The sequence below is a fragment of the Canis lupus genome, chromosome 29 (assembly GCF_003254725.2).
Source record: "Canis lupus dingo isolate Sandy chromosome 29, ASM325472v2, whole genome shotgun sequence".
Lineage (NCBI taxonomy): Eukaryota > Metazoa > Chordata > Mammalia > Carnivora > Canidae > Canis > Canis lupus.
The window spans coordinates 41,366,406-41,388,735 of NC_064271.1; the positions used below are offsets into that span (position 1 = coordinate 41,366,406).

At 51.0% G+C, this 22,330-nt stretch overlaps 1 protein-coding gene and 1 long non-coding RNA gene across 7 annotated transcripts in view; one reads left to right on the forward strand and one right to left on the reverse strand.

Annotated features, from left to right (window-relative positions):
• Positions 1-22,330, forward strand: part of CPQ (carboxypeptidase Q) — a 402,483-nt gene that overhangs the window by 64,506 nt on the left and 315,647 nt on the right. For all 6 annotated transcript variants that reach the window (XM_049103891.1, XM_049103890.1, XM_035708500.2 and 3 more), the window contains one exon: positions 21,630-22,097. In XM_049103891.1, coding sequence (XP_048959848.1) covers positions 21,665-22,097 — 433 coding nt within the window. In that variant the 5' untranslated portion in view covers positions 21,630-21,664. Of the gene's footprint in view, positions 1-21,629; positions 22,098-22,330 lie in introns of those variants that run through there.
• Positions 10,479-22,330, reverse strand: part of LOC118352820 (uncharacterized) — a 43,093-nt gene continuing 31,241 nt past the window's right edge. The window contains exon 3 of the long non-coding RNA XR_004810601.2: positions 10,479-10,783. This is a non-coding gene — a long non-coding RNA (uncharacterized LOC118352820). The remainder of the gene's footprint in view (positions 10,784-22,330) is intronic.

Here is a 22,330-nt window from a genome sequence, read left to right on the forward strand (position 1 = left end):
TCTTTTTTTTTTAAAGATTTTATTTATTTATTCATGAGAGACACAGAGATAGAGAGAGGCAGAGACACAGGCAGAGGGAGAAGAAGGCTCCACGCAGGGAGCCCAACATGGGACTCGATCCCGGGACCCCGGGGTCACGCCCTGAGCCCAAGGCAGGGGCCAAACCACTGAGCCACCCAGGCGTCCCCAATACTAATTATTCTTTCACACGCCCTCTAGAGTGGAAGCTCTCTCGGTCTTTATGCATATTCATAAAACTTCTTCTAAAGCCCTGTGCCTCCACCTGTATTTATTATCTTGCTAAATTGGGAGAGCTGAGGTCTCTTAGCCAAAGGAGAGAAGGCAGCTGATGGGACAGGGCGACTGCCATGACCGCAGGAGAATTCCCATAAAAGCGGAGGCTGCTCACCGTATTTCTGCAACCCCTTGGGTTCTGAAATTTGTTCTGAAATTTGATGTAGACTCGAGGGATGGTCACTAACTTTTCCTGCATTTTTGGGGACCGTCCTTTCTGTGTGGTTGTGGGGATGGAGCACACGATGGGTGGTCTGAGGACGTCCTCCCTCACCGGTTCCTACTGATCCTGTACCAAGTGGAGGTTTTGCACTCACAGCGTGTGGCTCTTCCTCCTAACCTTTGCCTTCGGTGCGTAACCAGTCTTGTGCGTGTGGTGGTTTTTGTCCTGCGAAGCGGGGAGAGCTCTGTCGTGCACAGGTAGCCGCTGTCATGTGGGGTTAAACCATTAGCCTGTTCCTGAATTTGATGAGCCTAGGCATCTCAGGTGGCTTTTTGGTTTTTTATTTAGTTATCATTATCTTTCGGTTGCTTTTCATGCCTTGTCTTTGCAGTCTTTCCTCAGGGCCTGAATGCTGTGCCCTCGACTCCTCTTTTGTCCTCCCCCAGGCCTTTTACCCCGAAGTCCATCACGAGTCCTGGAGTCCTCGGATTGCTTCTCCACCCTGGCTTAGGCGTGGCCACTTGCACGGTAACGCTCCCAGGCGCTTCCTCACCAGCTACACTGCGAGCCACTTCCTTGCAGGTTGGGGCCTGGTCTTCCCTCGCTGTGGTCCCCGTATAGACGCTCCATACGCATATACAGCCGAGCTGGCAGCTTTGGGGAGGGGGCAGGAATGGGCTCCTACTCCTCTCCCCAAAGGACCAGGTTCCAGTAATATTTCCTAAGGACAGTTTGGAACCCGGACACTTCCTGTGGTGACCTCATCGCCTTGCTTCCTGGTCTCTTCGTGGGGGAAATAAGGTGCCACCTGCTCACGTCTCCTGGGGTTCAAGCCGTTAAGGGTGCAGCTCTAGAGCCCTGCTGGCTGGGCTCCTTCACCTCCTCCATCCATGTCCTACTTTTAATGTGCCTTCAGGGTGCCCAATTTATTCTCTTGTTTCCTTTCTTCCCTTTTGCCCAAACCCCAGTGGAAAAAAAAAAAAGAGATTTTTAGTATTAGGAAAATGGGCTGTTGAATTCCAAAGTCAGAAATAGACCACATAAATATGTATGAAGCATTAAAACCCTTCTTTGAAGTGTGATTTCCTGACTAATGGATGCTTCTGGGTTGATTTTTTTTTTTTTTTTTTGGCACTCAGTTAAGCCCTGTTCAGACCAACTTGCTTTTTGTACGAACTGAAGAACCTTATGATTAGCGTCCATTAGCATTTCTACGACAATTTGTACTGTAACAATAATATCTTCTAAAATCTCTACCCCCCCTGAAAAAATAAAAATAAAAATTAAAACATAAATAAATAAATAAAATCTCTACCCCGTGTCTTTCACAGAGTACTCTTATGCCCATGATTTTATTCGATCCCCCCAACAATGCTGTGAACCATGATGGGACTTTATTCTCATTCCATTGTATGGATGACAAGACCGAGGTGCAGAGGTTTAAGTGACTTGTCCAGAGTCAGCGGTGCTGAGGGCGGCATGCTGCCTGCAGGCGTGTCTTCAGCTGCTGGGGCCGGGCGTGCTGCTTATCCGCGTCCGTAACGGGGGTGAGGCCTCACACGGAGTGTCCGCAATGTACCAGCCACTGTGTTAGGCACCTGAGCTCCAGTTTGCCATTTAACACTCCTCCCAACCCCGCGAAGCAGGCCGCCAGGATTACCCGCCCTGCTAGGCACAAGGCAACTGCAGTCGAAGGAGGTTAGGCAACCGGGTCAAGGTCGCAGCTCGTCCCGGGGGAGCTGCAGTTTGAGCCCAGATGTCCTTGGTTTCATAATCCGAGCTCCTGGCGGCCTGACTCCCTTGTCACCGTGTTGCACTGAGCCTACGAGGCCGGTCAAGCCAGCGTAGCTTTTAAAAGCCTGTTGCGTTGCTTATGACTTCCTGAGCTGTGGTTACAGACTCCATCCCCCTCCACCGTGGGATTGTTACAGGCCTGGGCCCTGCTGTCACGGGCGGGCACGGGAGCGGCACGAAGGGCAGAGCGAGGGGAGGGGGTGCACGGCCACTGAGCAACTACTGTATGCCCGGTGGCTGCCAGCAGTCTGCTTTGCAAGGAGTCTGTCCATCGTTCCCGCTTACAGGGGGACAGAACACGGATTCGGAGAGGGGAGGAGCCTGATCCAAACTCGTAAGTGCAAGAGGCAGGATTGCTACCCGTGTCTGTCAGCGAGGATGTTCTACGAGCCGACGAGAAGGACAAGTGTTTCTCAGGGGCCTAAGCGGGACTTTGACCAACAGAGGTGAATGTAGCCCTGCTGGGTATAGTGGTGTTATGCTGGACACTGGAGCCCTATGAAGTACCCTGGGAAGTACCCTGGGAAGGAGCCTGTGAAGGAGCCTATGAGGGAGCCTATGAGGGAGCCTATGAAGGAGCCCATGAAGGAGCCCATGAAGGACCCTATGAAGGAGCCCATGAAGGAGCCCATGAGGGAGCCTATGAAGTACCCCATGAGGGAGCCCATGAAGTACCCTATGAAGGAGCCCATGAAGGAACCCATGAAGGAGCCCGTGCAGGAGCCCATGAAGGAGCCCATGAAGTACTCTATGAAGTACCCTATGAAGGAGCCTATGAAGGAACCTATGAAGGAGACCATGAAGGATCCCATGAAGTACCCTATGAGGGAGCCCATGAAGGAGCCCATGAAGGAGCCCATGAAGTACCCTATGAAGGAGCCCATGAAGGAGCCCATGAGGGAGCCTATGAAGTACCCCATGAGGGAGCCCATGAAGGAGCCCATGAAGTACCCTATGAAGTACCCTATGAAGGAGCCCATGAAGGAGCCCATGAAGTACCCTATGAGGGAGCCCATGAAGGAGCCTATGAGGGAGCCTATGAGGGAGCCTATGAGGGACCCCATGAGGGACCCCATGAGGGAGCCCATGAGGGAGCCCATGAGGGAGCCCATGAGGGAGCCCATGAAGGAGCCCATGAAGTACCCTATGAGGGAGCCCATGAAGGAGCCTATGAGGGAGCCTATGAGGGACCCCATGAGGGACCCCATGAGAGAGCCCATGAGGGAGCCCATGAAGGAGCCCATGAAGGAGCCTATGAAGTACCCTATGAGGGAGCCTATGAAGGAGCCTATGAAGGAGCCCGCTGAGAGGAAACCGCGTGTTAGGCTGCACAGCCAGGCTCTATCTCAAGGCCAGTAGGCCTTTGACTGGAGTGCACGGGGCCTGTGACTTAACCAGCAAAACACACTGGTAAACATCATAATGACACACATTTAGGGAAATGATGTTTTTAATTTGAAATGCTGTGCAGCCTCGCCTTACATAGTCCGAGCCGGGAAGCTGTGGTACACCAGGAAATGATTTACATTTTAGCCTTAGGGCAAAACTATGGACCTCGTAATTATGTCTGAGACAGGCGGAGTCTTCTAACAAGAAAAACCAAAGCTATAAAAGTCTCCGTTAGGATACGTGTCAATTAACCTGCTGTGCGGCTGGGCCTCCCCCCGCCCGAAGCTTCACAGGGAGCAAGCAGCTGTGGTGACTGGTGGAGGCAAATGTCCCTTCTGAGTGGTCAATTCCCTGTGGCCGGAGTGCAGAGGTTGTGGGTGACGAGCGTGTTCCTGGCCTTTCTGAGGCCTTCCTGGTCCGAGGGGGTTCTGAGCAAGAGACTGGCCCCGGCGGGGTTTCAGCTCAGCGGAGGCACAAACCAGGCTGAAGCCCGAGGTGCCCAGCAGCGGTGGGCAGACCGCCACGCGGACCAGGTGCCCCACAGGTGTGCCTCGGCGCCTCCCGGAGCCGCCGCCTCCTGCGCCTTCTCCTCCCCTCTGGCAGGGTCTAGGAGGTGAGCAGGGGGGGGAATGCCCTTCCCCAGGGAATAGCGTGGAGGCTGCAAGGAAGATTTGGGGGGGTTGTCTTGTCTTCCTCACCCTTCCTCCCTCTGGGAGACGTAGGCCACAGCAGTAGTTCAGAGAGCTGGCCCCGTGGTCACCGACCTGGGTGCAAGTTGTGACTGTCCCTGCTTCACTCTGTGACCTGGGTCTTGTCATTCATCTTCTCCAAGCCTCTCTTCCCTCTAACACAGAGTTGTCGTGAGGATGCAAGGAGCTCATATGATACCAAGTCCCTAGGACTCGGTGAAGTTTGGATATTGGACCTGGGACCTCCACGAACAGCATCTGGCCTTGGGCCTAATCAAGGCTCTGGCTCTTTGCTGTTTGCGTGACCTGCAGACACTCCTAACCAGTTGCTTTCCCCTCCTCGTCTAGATGCTGCCAAGTTCACTGGCTGCCTTAGGCCTTTAGACCGCCCGCTACAGACCCCCGCGCGCCACTCGTCCCCGATGGCGGGGAAGGGGCGTGTGTGTCTGGGACGAGGGCCTTGCCAGTGCTGTTTGCTCTGGAGCTCGGTTATCACACCATCACACGCTGGCGTGGCTCTATAGGAAGCACACCCTGGATGTTTATTAGACGTCACTTTTAGCTGGAGTTTATTTTTCTACGGAAATAAGGATTTCATGTTTTAGAATTATTTTTTTTATAAATTTATTTTTTACTGGTGTTCCATTTGCCAACATAGAGAATAACACCCAGTGCTCATCCCGTCAAGTGCGAATTGAGTTATTTTGTGCAAGTGGTTTATGTGCCCAGAAAGTCCAAGTTCTTATCTTTTATGTGTGGCTCCAAGGCGATGTGTGTATGATGTCCCTGGGACATTGGAACCCAAACCCAACGGAGCATGGTCTTGGGGGGGTCAGAACGGGGTTCAGATCCCAGCTGTGGTGCGCTCCGGCTGTAAGAGCCTTAATTTCCTCATGTGTGAACGTAAATAGCCCCCGCCTGATGGGATTACAAGAGAAAAAAATACCAGAAAGGGTCTGTCCCATTGTGTAACGCATACATGGCCCCTCTCAACAGAAGTTAGTGGTTATTGTGGACAGATACAAACATTCTGTTAATAAAATCCAGCGGCTTCTACTTTTTATTCTCTGGGAGCCTTTGTTTTATGGAGACATCTTAGAAGCCACAAAGGAAGGTGACGAGGGGACTAAGAAAACAGCACCCAGGACCCCTGCCCCCTCTGCTTCTATTTGTTCTCTCCATAGGTGCTGGGCATGAGTCTGTTTTTTTTTTTTTTTTTAAGATAAAAATGCTTAAAAAGTGATTGAAGTCCAAGTTATCAATGTTTCCTCTGTGGATTTTGAGTTTCTACTACCTCCGCCGCATTTCTCGTATCCTTTAGGAGATGTCCACCCCGGCAGTCGGGAGACTGGGGAGCGGTTTCTCGGTGTTGGTGACCCTAAAATACGGCCTGGAACCTCAGCCACGCCGACCCAACGGACAGGGGCTCCGCTTCGGTGGTAGCGCTCGGTACCGTCGAACCGCACGCTCGTCCCCCCGCTTCTAGTTGCTGGCGGCTCCTGGCTCTCACGCCCGAACTTGCCACCCCCGCTGGGTGTGGGATTCAGCACGCGCCGTCACTGAGGTCCGCACCTCGATGTGTCTGCGACCGGCGAGCAGAACCGGAAGCGGAGTCGTGCAGTCTGGACTTGGCCGTGGGGTTGGCAGCTTTTGGCTGGTTTCCTGGGTTGATGGGACTCGGCAGAGCCACCCTGCTCCGCCCCGGACTTCGTGCCAACACTCCTGGGGGTCGAGTCATGCATTGTCCACTTTGGCCACAGGCCTGGGAACGGTCGCCCGGGTCCTTGGGCGCCGCAACCGTAACGGCTTCCAAAGTCGCGGGCTGGGGTACCTTGGCTCCCCCTGCTTCCCGTCCCCGAAGGAAAGACCCCACCGAGGGTCAGAGCGTCTTGAACAACCTGCGGTTGTGGCGCCGCGTGTGAATAACGGGTGTCTGTGGGACTCCGACGGTGAAAGCGGCCTCACCCGGGCTTCCCATTACTTTACGGAGAAGCAGCTGGAAAAGGCCCAACATTCGTTCCCGCCGGGAACAGCAGGGCCACCGTGCCTTGGGGTCGCTCGCACGTGGGCGCCGGTGGTGCAGCCGGGCGGTGTGGCCCTCTGTGTGGCCGCAGCTGCGCTTGACAGTGGGGACGTGTCCCCGTCGTGATCACCCTCGTACGTTTCGCTAAACACGCGGTGAGATGAACATTTCAAGCAGCGTTATTCGGAGACAGGTGGGGGCTCTGGCTTCTCCCGTGGGTCCTGGGGCTCCCGGAGCACTTAGACCCCACGGGTCCTGCACCCCGAGGCCTCCCCGAGGGCGGCCGGGGCACCCTGGGCCTGAGCCAGAGGCCGAGCCGGGCAAGGGCCGCGTCAAGCGTCCTGTCCTGGGAGGAAGGACCTAGAACACAGCCCCGGGAAGGGCCGCGCCAAACCGGGAGGGTCAGACGGGGCTCCTCCGACGGCGGGTCCCTGCCCCCTGCCCTCTGCCCCCTGCCCCTCCTCCCCAGGTGACCGGGAGCACTCACGGCCTCCAGGCCTCCACCGGGAGGTGGTGACACGGCTCGGTGGCCGCTGAGGAGCACGGCCCCAGGGTGCATGGGTGACAGCAGGCAGCCCAGGCCCTTCCCGGGCTACAGAGGGAGCTTCTGGCGGGTGTGCTGTCTCCATGGCCACCGCTCGGTGCGCACCGGCCTGTCCCCCGATCTCTGGGGTCTTCCCCCGACACCAGTCTACGCTGCTCCTGCAGAGCACGGGGCAGGTGACACGTCCTTAGGATGGGTGGCTGCTCGCTGGGCAAGTGATGGACACAGAAGCTGGGCTGTGGGGTGCGGGGTGGGCCTGGGATGTAGAGGTGGACCGTGGGGTGCGGGGTGGGCCTGGGATGGAGGGCTAGGCTGTGGGGTGCGGACGGGGGCCTGGGGCAGAGGGAAGGGCTGCAGGGTGTGGGGTGGGCCTGGGAGGAGGGTTGGGCCACGGGGTGTGGGGTGGGCCTGGGATGGAGGGAAGGGCTGCAGGGTGCAGGGGCCTGGAATGGAGGGGTGGGCCTGGGAGGGAGGGCTAGGCCGTGGGGTATGGGGCAGGTCTTCGAGGGAGGGCTGGGCCATGGGGTGCAGGGGGGTGGCCTGGGGCAGAGAGAAGGGCTGCAGGGTGGGCCTGGGAGGGAGAGGTAGGCAGTGGGGTGAGGGGTGGGCCTGGGATGTAGAGGTGGACCATGGGGTGCAGGGGGGCCTGGGATGTAGGGTGGGCCTAGGAGGGAGGGCTAGACCATGGGGTGTGGAGGGGAGCCTGGGGCAGAGGGAGGGGCTGCAGGTTACAGGGTGCAGGGTGGGCCTGGGAAGGAGGAGTGGGCCTCGGGGTGTGGGGGGGCTGGGGCAGAGGGAAGGGCTGCAAGGTGCAGGGTGGGCCTGGAGGGAGGGGTGGGCCGAGGTCCCCGGGGGGCACACACCGCCTCAGCCCCCAGGTATGAGTCGAGCTCGCTGAGTGAGTTGCAAGTGGTGCAGCAGCCCCGGGCCGCAGGGCGCAGCTGCTCCGGGCCTTCTGGGGCTCAGCAGGTGCCCTCCGCCCCCCGGGGACACCCCCAGGACCCCTGCCCCCCACAAGCCGGGTCGCTTGGCCTCCCCCACCTGCTCGCGCTTCCTTTGTTCGTTTTGCTGTCGGGCGCTTTCCTTCTGAGGCTGACTTGGCTTTCCCCAAACCCAAGTCACCTTCTCACGTTGCAGATCGGCCTGACCCGGGACTTCTGGGTTTCGTGCGCGGCTGTCACAACAATCGTGCCCTCGCGTGCGGGTGAGGCTCCGCGGCCTCCCCGTCGGGCCTCCTGCTTTCCCAGACTTCCCCTTGGGCTCGAGGGGTGCAGTGTGCTGGTTCTCGGGAGGGAGGGAAGCGCGCTGCGTGGAGGGGGTAGGCCGAGGCTTGGCGGATTCCGGGGACCTCGAGGCAGTTCCGGGGTGATTGTTCCAGGGCGTCCTTCCTCCCCTCGTTTCCCAGGACGGTGACTCGGGCTCTCATCTTTCCAGCGGGAGGGGGGGAACTAAGCCACAGAAGTCGGGACAAGCGCTGGTCGCTTTGCTGTCTCTGTCCCCCTCGGCCTTTTCTGTCCCCCCAGGGAGGCGGCTTCTCTTCCCCCGGTGTCTTCTGCAGTCTCCGTCGGGGACCCCGGAATCTTCCTCAAGACCCCCCCAGTCTTCACAATCCTTTACATCATGCACCTCGTCCCCCGACGGCTGTGGTTCTTTTCAAAAATTGCTTTTCTGGATTTTCGATGTCGCTTTAGCAGGAGCAGCTGGGGTCTCTGCGCCTGGGCTCCCCGGGCTCCTCACTTCTGCTCGGGGAGCGGTTCCCACCCCGGCCTCGGTTCCCCACACGTGCTCCCCTCCCTACGTGTCCCCCTAACTCCTTTGTGTCGTTCAGGTCACCCTTTAGGTTCCTGCCGCCGAGCACGGGCCGCAGCACCTTGCCTTCCGCCCTCCCCGGGGACCGGCTGGGGGGGCCCTCCTGGGGCCGGGGCTGCTGGCTGCGCGACGGCCACCGTGCTTCCATTCACATCGACTGGTGAAGCGCTAGGAATAATTGTTTTAGCTCCGTTCCCGGGAGTGTGGCTGGACCCTCTGCTTTTGCCTCGGGAGGTGACGTCTGGCCGTGGGGACGGGGACAGCCAGCGCGTGCATCCCCCCGACACCGCCGACAAGAGCCTGTTTTCAGGCGCCAGGCCTGAAGCGGCAGGTGCAAGCCGAGCGCGTGGTGTCCCCGTGTCGCCGCGGCAGCCTGCAGGGGACTTGCCGGGGGCCTCCGTGCCCTGGGCCGTAGGGACGGCAGCGGTGTGGCCCGTCCACCCAGGGTCCTGCTGCTTCTGTGCCCACAGGGGAGGGGGGCGGCTCCAGTGGGGGCCGCTGAAGGGCCATTACTGAGTGTCCCCCAGGGTGTCCCCTGCTCCTTGCTATCTGCCAGCTCAGGGGAGGATGCGGGGAGCGCGCTGCTTAGCAATGAAAGCCCCGGAGCGCAGTCAGCTGTGACCCCGCACCGGGGGGCGGTAATGGAGTCTCCATCTCTCTGGCCTCATGGTCTCCTGCAGCGGACTCTCTGGAAGGTTTCTGCACTTTGTCTGACTCGAGGAAGCCCGTGTCCCCTCTCCTGCCTCTGCAAGAGGCTGCTGTGCCTTCCACTGGCTTTTTAATATCACCAGATCGAAGACATGCTTCGCTGCTTTCGTTGGCAGAAATAAAACACCTCCTATTCCCCTTAGGTTGGGGGTTCAAGTCCTAGAAAACTAGAACTTTACGAGGCCACAGTCCCATTTCCTTTTCATGCCTTTATTCGGTTCTCCTGGATCGAGGGCCTCAGAACTGCTAATGTCCGGGGTTCCCCTTTGCATGTGGCTCCAAGGGGTATGAGCTGCTCCCTTCGTGACCTTTCTGTGTTTTTATTGATCCCTGTATGGCTGCTGACTGCGGGGATGCAAGCGTGCGGCGGGTCACAGACCACAGACCCCCGTTCTCAAAGGCACCCCCCCCCGGGGTCGGCCTGGCATCCTCAGCTGGCAGACGGAGCAAGAGCAGGGGCACAGCCTCTCTGAGTTTCACTACAGATGCTGCCAGCCAAGGATTCAAAGCTTGTCCTAGAGTTCACGGTTGACTTCATCCGTTGGAATTTTCATCATGTTGTTTCACTTAAGCAGCACGTAAGGGAACTTTATATTTACTTCTCTCGGCCCCAACATGACGTAGGTCAAAAGTCCACGTACGTTTGGCTCCACGAGCTAGGAAGAACAGTAGGAACGTAAGCCACACTGTTTCATATACTCAAGAAACTTGAAAGGAATAAAGAAATCCAGAAAAAGTATTAGTGGAAGGATAGAAGGAGCCCAATTAATGTTTTTAGAAGGCACACTCAAAAGCTGCTCACTGGCAAGCTGTAAAATGCCGGGGACGCAAAGTGAGCAGCCGACCGGCTCGTTGCTGACGGGATGAGGGGAGAGGAGAGGGGGGTCACTGACATTTGTAGAGTCGGGCCATGGGCGATTCCATATGGCCAGTGGGAGGAGTGGGGTCTCTTGGTGGATCTCCCCCAGCAGGGTGTCAGCCCCACAGTTCTAGGATTCCTTCTGGGAAGAGGACTGCCCGTCGGTGTACCCCGTGTCCTGCTCTCACCACCCCGCTCACCTGCTGTCGCTGAACTGACTTGCAGAACCAGTGGGGAAAAGGGGGAATATCATGTGCTGGCCTCTTTGCCTCGCTGTTAGGATTGGTCTCTCCTCTTTCCGCCTTCCTCGCTTTTCTCTGATGCCTATACCTTATTCGGGATGACGCGTTCAATGGCAGAGATGTGGGAAATGAGGCCTCTTCCCCGTGGCTCTTGGAAAAATAACGGCAGGTGAATCCTAGTCCAAGATGGTAGGAGAGGTGGGCCTGGGCCACTCCTCTCCCTGTCTGGGGGTTGCACTAGTTCTGGTTCACTCTTGTATGGTTTTTATCTAGAGGTACAAAGAAGTGTAATGATTATTTATTTATTTATTTATTTTTGTAATGATTTTTTTTTTTTTTTTGGTGGTCTGTAATGATTTTTTAAAAAGGAATCAGGTAGGTAGGTCTCCCCGCCTGCCCCAAATTTCTTATTTTGAGATAATGACATAGACTTACAGAGTGTCACAAAAATAATACAGGGAGATCCTGCATTGTCCTTCCCCAGCTTTCCCACAACGGTCACATCTGTACTATAGTATTTCAAAACCAGGAAATCGCTGTTGGGACAATCTATAGCCTTCATTCACATTTCATCAGTCTTCCTCCTTTTCTATCTTGTCCTCCTGTCCCCCACCGTGTGAAAAATAGATACTAGAAAACGAATATGCACAAATATATGCGCAATAATATGCACAATAGTCCGAATGTGTGCTCTAAAAAGCAGTAAATTAGGTGCCAAGGAGGACGCAAATGCTTATGAGGAGACGTGGGCTTCTCCCTGGGAATCACCTGCTTATTCAGAAAGGTGCGGCTCAAGACAGCACACGACTCTAAGCAATTTTCTTTGAGTTACAAAGAGAGAAGAGCCGCTCTTCAGCCTGGAATATCCGTTCACTCCTCCTCTTCGGTCCGACCCGAGTGCCTGCTAGCCCTTAGCGTTTTCCGCGTCAGGAGTCACCTCCTACATCTACTGCCCATGTTTATTGAGTAGCTACTAAATGCCAGATGCATGTTAGATCCTAAAGGATCAAAGATAGCTTCTACACAGCTCCTGCCCACCCTGAGTCCTCATTTTAGTGAGGGAGATGTACATTTTTTTTTGAGATGTACATTTTGAATAAAAAAAAATATAAAAAATACTCACTGGACTTTAGGAATAGTGAAGTCTGATACCAATGTTTAGCTGTTTTCCGTTTAGTGTGGTAATTTGACTATTATTCTTAATATTTGGCAAATTCTGTTTTGCATTTAAAAATTTTAAAAAAGAAAAAAAGTGAGATTTCGTAGTTATATGCATATGAAGAATGTGGACAACAGAATTCCGTCACTGGGTTGCTGTAGTCTATAAAACACTTATAATTGTTTCTTTTATTTTTTATTTTTTAATTTTTTTAATAATAAATTTATTTTTATTGGTGTTCAATTTGCCAACATACAGAATAACACCCAGAGCTCATCCCGTCAAGTGCCCCCCTCCCAGTCACCCCCACCCCCCGGCCTCCTCCCCTTCCACCACCCCTAGTTCGTTTCCCAGAGTTAGGAGTCTCTATGTTCTGTCTCCCTTTCTGATATTTCCTACCCTTTTCTTCTCCCTTCCCCTCTATTCCCTTTCACTATTATTTATATTCCCCAAATGAATGAGACCATATGATGTTTCTTTTAAACAAATAAAAAGGTAAAGATAGAAAAAAATGAATATAAATATTTTGAAGAAAGATAAACCAGGGTTGCAAAGAGAATATATGGGAGGAGAGGTGGCTGGAGACAGGGAGATGAGTTAGGAGACTGCTCTGGGGGTTCATGTTAAGGTGCAATGACCAGAACCCAAGCTGCTGAGGAAGATTTAGAGGAGAAAGGTGGGTTTGAGGGCTTTTAAGGAGTTACTTTTGATAGCACTTAACAATCAAGTGGCTGAAGGGTTTAGAAGAGGGTAAAATGACCCAAATGGAGCCGAGGATGAGTGGTAGAAATGCCACGCATCACGAGGAGGCATTCAGGGAGAGGAACGGGCTTGGGGGAAAGCTGTGAGAAGGGTTTAGATATGTTGACTTAGAGGTGCCCGTGGGCCCCTGAACTAAGAGAGCTTGTTAACCCATAGCTGAGCTCCTGCCGTGCATGGTGAAGGGAGCCTTGGGGTGAATGACCTTCCCGGTTGGAATGTGCAGGAGAAGAGGGCCAAGGAGAGAGAGGGGAAATAATAAGCTTTAGAGGAGAGATGGAGAAAAAGAGACCCCACGGGGGAAGGTTGGGGAGGAGAGCAGAGATCCAGGAAGAGGAGTATTTGGGAAAGGAGAGGCTATTGGTAGAGTTAAATGTTTGAGATGTCGTGGATGATGGGAGATGAAATGTTTTCATTGGGTTTGGGAACAAGGGCATCCATCACGACCTTCGTGAGTTCAACTCCAGTTGGCTAGTAGGAGGGGACAGAATGGTAGACTCAGTAGTGGTTTTTATATGTGACCCAATCAAGTGTTTGGTATAAGGTGATTTAGTCAAGCGCTAACATGGAGTGCAAGGAAAAGTGCGACTCAGGTTAAAAATTTAAGAAAATCTAAAAAATTAAGAAAATTTAAGAAAACCACAATAGAATGTTAGAGCGGAAGTGCCACTCCTTATTTTAGAGAGATTTCCAATAAACCGTTCAATGTCATGCATCTAGAGAGGGACAGCCCAGGACCAAATCCTAGGCCACTTGACTCCCTTTATGTGCTGCACATTCCATGCCTGGTGCAGGGAAAGTAATCATGAAAGTGATGAATCAGAGCCGTGTGCTTTTGTTACGGAATAGAACTACTTGTTTGATGAATTTATTCGTTTATTCTATAAATATTTATTGACAGATCATTTGCTCTTTGCTTAGTAGACAAAATAAATGAAACCTATTCCTTGCAGAGAGCACGCTTGGTGAGTTTTATAAAAGAAAAATATGATCGCTGTTGAGTGATATATCGACCAGCAGGGCGACAGGCACACAACCACGCAGCGTGCAATGCCGTGTTGAAAAGGCAGCGAGTCATCCTGCCTGGGAGGTGGAGACTATGGGCCTTGCACCATGACTGTGACTTTTCCAAATGGAGAAAGAAAAAAAAAATTAAAAATTTTTAAAAAATGGAGAAAGAGTGAAAGGGGGATGGCATGAGCACGGTCCGAGTGGTCCAGGGAGCGCTCTGGGACTTCACGGACAGTACGCAGCCTGCTGGGGCCTTGATGTCAGGGTGGGGAACAGCGGGGAAGCTCTTGGACACCGCCATGCCCGTAGCACGGAGCCGTGAACAGTGGGGAACGGATGGTGCGGCCAAGGAGTCCTTCGATTGGGGTTTGGGATGATTCTGGCCGGCAATAAGGAAGAGGAGTTGGCAAGGGACCTGCCTTTGAGGCGGGGGCATGTGTGAGGAAGCGTTTCAGATGAAGGATAATGAGGCTGGAGAAGTGATAAGGTGGAAAGGAGGGAACTGGGTCAAGGGAGAACTCGAAGGTGGAATTACAGGCAGACCTTGCCCACTGTTCACCTGTTCCCCCGAGAGAGAGGCAGGAACCCGGCGACACACTGCGGTTCCTCGCCGGCGCCCAGGGCAGCTGCCAAAGGAAGAGCAGGTGTGGAGGGAAGACCCCGAGCTTGACGTTGGATGTTGAGATTCTGGGTGCACGTGGGGGGATCTAGACCATAGGCCAGGTCGTGGACCTTGCTGACCGTATATTAGTATCAAAATATATTTACTATGGATCCTCCAGAAGCCCCTCAAGTAGCGGAGCGGTTGGAGGCGTACTCGTGGCTGCGGCGAACAGAAAATCCGGCTCCCTGGCTGGAAGAAGTGGGGCTTAGTTTTCTCAGCGTCGGCTGCCCTAGCTGTAATGGAGGGAGGAATTAAGGGGAAGTGGCTACTGATAAAGTACTCCAGAATGCACACGCGCAGGCGTGATTTACCCTAAATCACCTAATGAAGTGGTCGGACGCCGCCTGGTCAGTGGGACCGCGCCCGTGCGGCCGGCCCCGGGCTGTGGGACTGGGGTTTCCAGGCCGGAAGCCGTGTTCTGCCCGAGTGGGGAGCGGCCCGCAGTAGAGTCCTGAACAAAACACACCATAGTCCTCCCTTGACGTACGTCCATGGTAGTTGCTCCTCGAAAACGTCGACTTGCAGCAAAGGCCGTACAAAAACCCTTGTGTGTGTGCAATGAAGTGAGGTTCAAGGTTCGTATGATGGGTTTTTCACGTTTAACAGACCTGTGGGGAACGTCCGAGAGTTCCTAGTGTACAGGGTCGGGCCCCGCATGGCAGGGTGCCCTCTGTCCCCGGGCCCTGCCGGGTGGTCACCCGAGGGACCCCCACGCCCGAGCACGTCCATGCCGAGAGCCACCGGCTGAGACAAAAGGGGCCGGACACTGTGCATTTCAAACAAAGATCGGAGGTTTGGTCGGCAAGGAAGCAAGGGGCCTAGCCGGGCACCAGGCCAGTGGGGCCGCTCGGGGTGGCAGCGGAGTCGTGCTTGCGTGTCCTCTCCTCCTGATGCCACGTGGGCCTTCCTGTGGCCTGGTTCCCGCCGAGCTTCCTCCAGCGGCTGAACGGGCGACTGACCCGACGTAAGGTCTGAGCGCCGGGAGGCCAGCGCTGTTGGACCTCTGGGTGCAGTAAAGGCCCAGGGTCCCCAAGAGGTGCCCGGCGACCGCGACAAAGGTGGCGTGCTGGCAGGGCCAGTGAGCTTCCACGGCCGGGATTGAGCGCGTCTGCTCTTGCCACTGCCTCCCGCTCCACAGCGGAGCCCAAGGGCCAAGGTCGTGCCCGGGACCCCGTCGAGCAGCGGGAGGCTCGGGGCCTAGGAGGCCCTCCTGTGCGCAGCGCGTCCGGGCCGGGGAAGCCTGGCCCCATCAACCGTCGGTGGAGGCCCCGCGCCCGACCTCCCCCTGCCGCCGGGCGCCCTCTGCACCGCAGCCCTTTCCGGCCCGTCTGTTGGCCCGGCCGTGCCCAGAGCCCGAGCCGGGCTGAGCGGTGATATTCCAGGGACGCTGTTCAGAAATAGCAGCCAAGGATCTTGTTTGGTTTCCTCAGAGTTCAAACCTATTATCAGAGAGAAAATAATTCACGGTCGGAGAAAAGTTGGCTTTGCTTTAGTTTGCTCCCAGATTTAAGTAGAACAGAATGAAAGTGACATGATGAAGAGTTTTATCTCTTCTTATGAAAGAGATCATCTGTGACTACGGATCATGAAGTCAGTATATGAAAGGCGAGTCTTTTTCAAATAATGCTCCCAATTTCCTTTGAATATAGAGCTTTCTGGACTCAAAGGCATGAGACCGCATGGGTTTAAAAATAGTTGCTTAAGATTCTGAAGGGCATAATAGTTAATATTTTTATAGTTTCAATTCAGAAAAAGGAACAATGACTCCGACCTTTGTATAAGAAAATAAAGGGTATTTTTGGAAAAGGCACAGTTGAAGCGGAGACGTTTCGAATGTTCTGTGATTGTTGAAGAGCGCACTAGATTTTTTCTTTTTTGATTTAAAAAAATGTTTGTTTTTTTTTGTTGTTGTTGTTTTTTTTTTTTTTTTGTCAGCTAGTACTTAGGGATTTTAAACGGAGGAAGATCTTGGGTGTTTCTGTAAATGAATCGCTTGCCCAGCGCATCGTTGGTGAGCGTGGGTCACCTTTCGGTCAGGGCAGGATTCCGGGGGAGCCTTAGGTGCTGCCCTTGCCCCCGGGGTCACCTGGAGGAACCGGCTGCCCCCGCTGCCCCTGCTGCCCCCGCTGCCCTGCCTCTCCCGGAGCCCGGGACGCGGGGAGCGCCGTGTGGCCGGCGTGCTGCTCTTGTGGCCTCAGCTTCACCAGGAGGCTCCCCAGGCAGCCCGTCCCCCCGGTCCCCCCGCTGCCCCTCCTGGGCTCTTCACGGGTCCTTGGGCCTCGGCTGCAGCTTGGCCCCCGGTCCCCTTGCCTCTGCGCTCCCGGAGCCCGTGGCTGCCCCAGGGACCGGCAGGTGCCACCTGCGCCCCCCATGCCCCAGGCTCTCTAGGCCGCGGATGTGCTCTCCGTGCCTCTAGGTGGTCAGTAAGCCTTGGCTGAATGGATGGGGAGACGAGGTTATGACCCCAAACAGACAACTGTTGACCCCAAACAGACGACTGTTTACGGTTAATAAAGACGAGATGGTCTAATATGAGTAGTGCTGGCTTGACTTTGTTGCTTACTACAGAGTTATTTTCTCCCTTTGCAGAATAATAATATAACAATAATAACAATAATAACAACAACTACTATAGCCTGCTTAACGTCCCGTCCCTGAAACGACAGGGCGGGGGTGTTAGTATTCCTGAGCTGGGGCACACCAACACCTTCCAGACCAGCAGAGCCTCCGGTGACCCCTCAGGGACCCTTGCTTGGGCCGTGGGCCAGCGCGTGGGGGTGTCCTGACACAACGTCCGGCGACTGCATCATTCATGACTTTATCAAATCTGTTCCCCTCTTGGGCGAACTGGTTACGTGGCTACCACTCATTGTGAAAACTTGGACATTTTGATTTTCCCAAAATGAGCTGTCAGCTACCAGGACTGTCTCCTAGTTCTGACGTGAAAAGGTCGGGCGAGTAAACCTACATTTGTGTTGTCAGAACCCTTCTTGATTTCATACACCACAGCATGCCTACTTTTGGCCTGTGTCTTCACCCTGAGGAGGGCTGGTGTTTTTTTTGATTCCTTCATGAAAACAAACTGGTGCCTTTGATCATTCTTCTCATGTGAATTGCCTCCAGGCCCAGGATGAATTCTTTGGTGTATGGTGACCCTAAATGTGTGAATTAGGAGAAAACTTCTGGACTATATTGGCCTTTATTTGGCTTTCTTCTGTCTCTATATTTCACTATTTTAATTTTTATTATAGATCTCTATTTCCTGCTAAGAATATGTAAATTACATATTGGATTGAAGTCTCCGTCTTTAAAAAAGTTATATATTTTAGGGGAGCCTGGGTGGCTCAGTCCGTAAAGCATCTGCCTTCAGCTTGGGTCATGATCCTGGCGTCCTGGGATAGAGCCCTGCATCGGGCTCCCTGCTCAGGGGAGAGCCTGCTTTTCCATCTTCCCCTGGTGCTCACCCCCCCAACTCGTGCTCCTTTTATTTGTTTATAAATAAAGTTTAAATAAATAAATAAATAAATAAAAATAAATAAATAAATAAATAAATCCTTTTTTTAAGTTACATATCATAAATTACATATATATTTACAGCGTTTTTCTTAAGTGGAATGTGGTATAGCAATACCTTCTTCGGTTTTTATAACCTCCCCCACCATGTACTGTTAGCAACAATTATTTTCTACTATTTGTCAACAAAAACCTATCTTAGTTGGGCTAATAGGCCTTCCTAAAAACAATAAAAATAAAAGATTCTTGCAGTGTTCTATTGAAGAGATGTATAATTATGCATTTTAGCCAAGAATTACATCGGTAATTTTCAGAGTATGTTCTGGGGAAAACCAGGTTTAGAATCAACTTTGATTTAGATTTACTTATGTCAAGTGTTTGAGGGGATTTCTCATGTAGTTCATTAGTTTGTGTCTTTGATCTTAATAAACTTTCTAAAGTACCAACGTTATATTCAGAGCAAAACTGGTCCATTGAAAGGCAACAAATCATCATCTTTTACATTAAACTACTTTTAAAATTAAGCTTTTTTTTTTTTTTTTTTTTTTTTTTTGCATTTGTGGGATGTGAAGATAAAGCATAGTCATTAAGAGGAACACTCACAGGTACCGGTTTCTGTTTTAAAGCAATTACATCATTTTTAGTGTTGAAATTAATTTAACTGACCATATTAGCAGGCACTAAGAATTATTATCTAAATGGCATGTTTTCTGTTAACTCAGTTGACATATATGCAGAAAGATGTACAAATGATAGATGCAGGCACTTATTTTCTGAACATATCTTCTAACCAGAACGTGACCTGGGGATGATGGCCCGGTGGTCGCTCCTTCTCTGCCTGTGGAACCAGTACTTGAGTCTGTCTTGAGATGTCAGGTCTTCTCTATCGCTTTTCATGAGATTTTGTTCTTCTCTGTGTTCTGGTGCTACTCTGTGGATGAGACTGTTTGAGTACATATGTTTTATTATAGTTACTTGCTCCTCAGACTGCCTTTGGGTGTCCTTCACTGAATTTCTATTATATGTAAATGCGTATAGTTTTCTATAAGGAAACAATACGTAATCCTCCGGGAAGGCTGTACTAGTTGGTCCAGTTACCTATTTGATTGTACTTGCTGGTTATATTTGCCACCTGGAATTCATGGCATGGGCTCTGCTTCTACAAAACAAGGGTCTGGGCTAGGGATTCTTGAGCTCTCCTGTATCTCCATGATTTTGCCATTGTATGATTCTAAGCCATCACTAGAAATGTATTATGAAATAGTTAATGTTTAAGGGTTACTTAGAGAATTTTTAATTTTTAATGAAGTAGATACTCATGGGTAGTGTTAGTGTTAGTTGATAGATGTGTTATTAACCTTTTTTCCTTTTTTTTTTTTTTTTGCACCAACAACACATTGAAAGAAAATACTTTGAAGAATAAATTGCAATCTGGTGAAATATTTTAATGGTTTAAGAAAATACAGCTTTTAAAAACAAGCATCAGGAATGGTGACTATAGAAACCAAGAACCTTGCATATAAATAGTTATAAGAAAAAGGAGAGCAACAGCAATGTATAGTTTTCATAATTAAAAAAAAATATTTTTAAAGTATTTTATTTATTCATGAGAGAGACACAGGCAGAGGGAGAAGCAGGCTCCATGCAGGGAGCCCGATGTGGGACTCAATCCCGGGACCCCAGGGTCACGCCCTGAGCCAAAGACAAACACTCAACCATGGAACCAACCAGATGCCCCCAAATATTTAAAATATGATAGGAAGTTCTTATTCCTTTAGGTTCTTTGTAAAGGAGGCAAGACAGGTACTTTAAGACCTAGAGACATTAAGGGATCATTCATACCTTAAGTAAAAATGTACTGAAAAGTCTTTACACATGGGTGTAATGATTGAAGGTACAATGATGAATAATTTAACCTACTTAACTTCAATAGTAGTAGAGACAAATTCATAAACAAGTATATTCATTTATAATATTATTAATTATTACAGAAGCATGGAAAATGGTGCACATAACTCTGGAATGGTGTTTAGTGAGATTCCATAGAAGAGATGGTTTTTAGAGCATTTTCATTAAATAATGAGTGGAGACACTTGTCAGAAGAGGAGGGGTAGGGTGAGGAGAAGGGTCTTGCAGGAAAAGAGAAGGAAAATATGTAGAGATCAGAGTTAAGAAAGGGCCTGGGTATTGGAAGAACAGTGTTAAATTCAACGCAGCTAAAGCATTACTGTCCAATATAAATATAAATATGTAAGTCAAAAATTTCAAATTTCACATTAAAATATAAAATAGGTGAATGATAATATATTTTCTTTAATACATCTGAAACATTTGTTTTTTTCATACTTACGTATGAAGTATTTGATTTTAAAGGTTAAATCGGGTGTGTATTTTACACTTAGAAAACATCTCAATTTGGGCCAGCCGCAGTATCTAGAAGGTTCCCTAAGGGATGGGTGTGTATATGTTTGAGAGAGAGAGAAAGGAAGAAAGAATGAGAAAAAGAATGAAACCTTTTGTGGGGTGCCTGGGTGGCTCAGTGGGTTAAGCATCCGACTCTTGGTTTCAGCTCAGGTCATGGTCTCGGGGAGCTGAGATCAAGCCTGGTGTCGGGCTCTGCACTGAGCATGGAGCCTGTTAAGATTCCCTTTCTGCTTCTCCCCCAGCTCATGTCCTCGCTCTCCCTCAAAACAAAAAACAAAAACAAAAACAAAAAACCACCACCAACAACGACAAACACCTTAAAAAAAAGAATGAAATTATTTGTGTGGTCTAGAGGGGATATGGAGGGATGAGATTGTAATTGTTGCTGGAGCCATATTTTGAAAGGCCTTGTATACTCGCTGACTTTGGAATTTATCCCTTTAATACAGTAGTTTATGACCGTGATTCTCAAATTTTCTTTGGGGAAAGGCCAGTTTTTAAGATTTCAGATTTGTTGCAAACTGATTCTTTTGCAAAGCACAGCAGCGTGAATTAGAACAATGGAATAAAAGAGACATACAAAGAGAGGCACCATTTATCAATCATCAAATTTGACAAATGTACAATTATCTAGTCAATTGTATGTAAAGATGAATTAATTCCATCCAATAGTACTTTTTATGATGATGGAAGTGTTATGTCTGTGTTGCCCGAAATGGTAGCCACTAGCCACATGTGGCTAGCGAGCATTTGAAATGTGGCTAGTATGACTGAAAAACTAAACATTGTATTTCATTTAAATCAATTTAAATTGAAATAACTGTCTATGGCAATTCATGTAATCTGTTGCTATTCCAGGATCCTCATTTATAAAATGAAATAAGGGACTCCTGGGTGGCTCAGTGGTTGAGCCCTTGGCTCAGGGTGTGACCCCGGGGTCCTGGGATCGACTCCCATGTCGGACTCCCTGCGTGGAGCCTGCTTCTCCCTTGGCCTAGGTCTCTGTCTCTCTCTCTGTGTCTCTCAGGAATAAATAAATAGATCTTAAAAAAACTTGAAAGTAATATTAAGAAACTATCTCATTGGGTTGTTGTGAGGATTAAATATGTGGCAGGTGGGATTAGGGCGAGCGCCAAGAAAGACGGTAGCTGCAGAGGCCTCAATGCACGAGCTCAACAGGCCGAGAGGAAGGAGCCTGTCAGGTATAGGCAACTCTAAAACCCACTTGGATCATATTCTGTTTGGAGGCAGGGGCAGCAGAGTCTGGTTTTGGGCCGTCACTGCCACCACACTGCTGACACCATTTCTTTCTCTCTTTCCTAGTTGTCTTATTTTAACCCTTTAGCATATTTTAAACGGGATCCGTAGGTATCATGTGACTGGGTGGTTTTACTAAATATTGCCTGTGAAGCCATCACGGCCTCTTTCCTTCTTCATTCCTGGGACTTATGGTGCCTGAATTTGATGGTGGAAGTTGGGCAGTGGTTGGGAAGGGAAGGGGCCTCCCGTTTGAAAAGCAGTCCCTGGGTTATGGGCAGATAACATGAGGTTCTTAACCCCTAAAACATGTTTCTTACTTGTGTAGACTATTTTAGGAGGAAAACCAACTGGAGGAAATCCATGGAGTTCCTTCTTTTCACGTTTGTCGGTGTGGTTCACCTTCTATCCCTGAGCTCTGGGAAGCCGATATATAAGAATGACATCTCTCGGAGGACTTTTCAAGAAATAAAGGAAGAAATAGCCAGCTACGGAGATGTGGCTAAAGCAATCATCGACCTTGCTGTTTACGGCAAAGCCCAGAACAGGTCCTATGAGCGACTGGCACTTCTGGTTGATACCGTTGGACCCAGACCAAGCGGCTCCAGGAGCCTGGAGAAAGCCATCCAAATCATGTACCAGAACCTGCGGGAAGACGGGCTGGAGAACGTCCACTTGGAGCCAGTCAAAATACCCCACTGGGAAAGGGGAGAAGAATCTGCTGTGATGCTGGAGCCAAGGATTCACAGGATGGCTATCTTGGGTCTTGGCAGCAGCATTGGGACTCCCCCAGAAGGTATTTTTCGCTTTTTCAAATCAATTTGCTGTGTGCGTCATAAAACTAGTGTCATGGGACATAGGGGATTACAGTATGTGGGATTCATATTATGATTTAGGTGATAAGATAAAATCCCTTCTCATCCTATCGGCTTGCTGAGTGCTCTACCCTTAGATTCATTTTTCTCCCTTCTTCTCTCTTCCCTTTCTTTCTTCTGATTCTTTCCGAAAGAAAGCTTATTATGCGGGGTC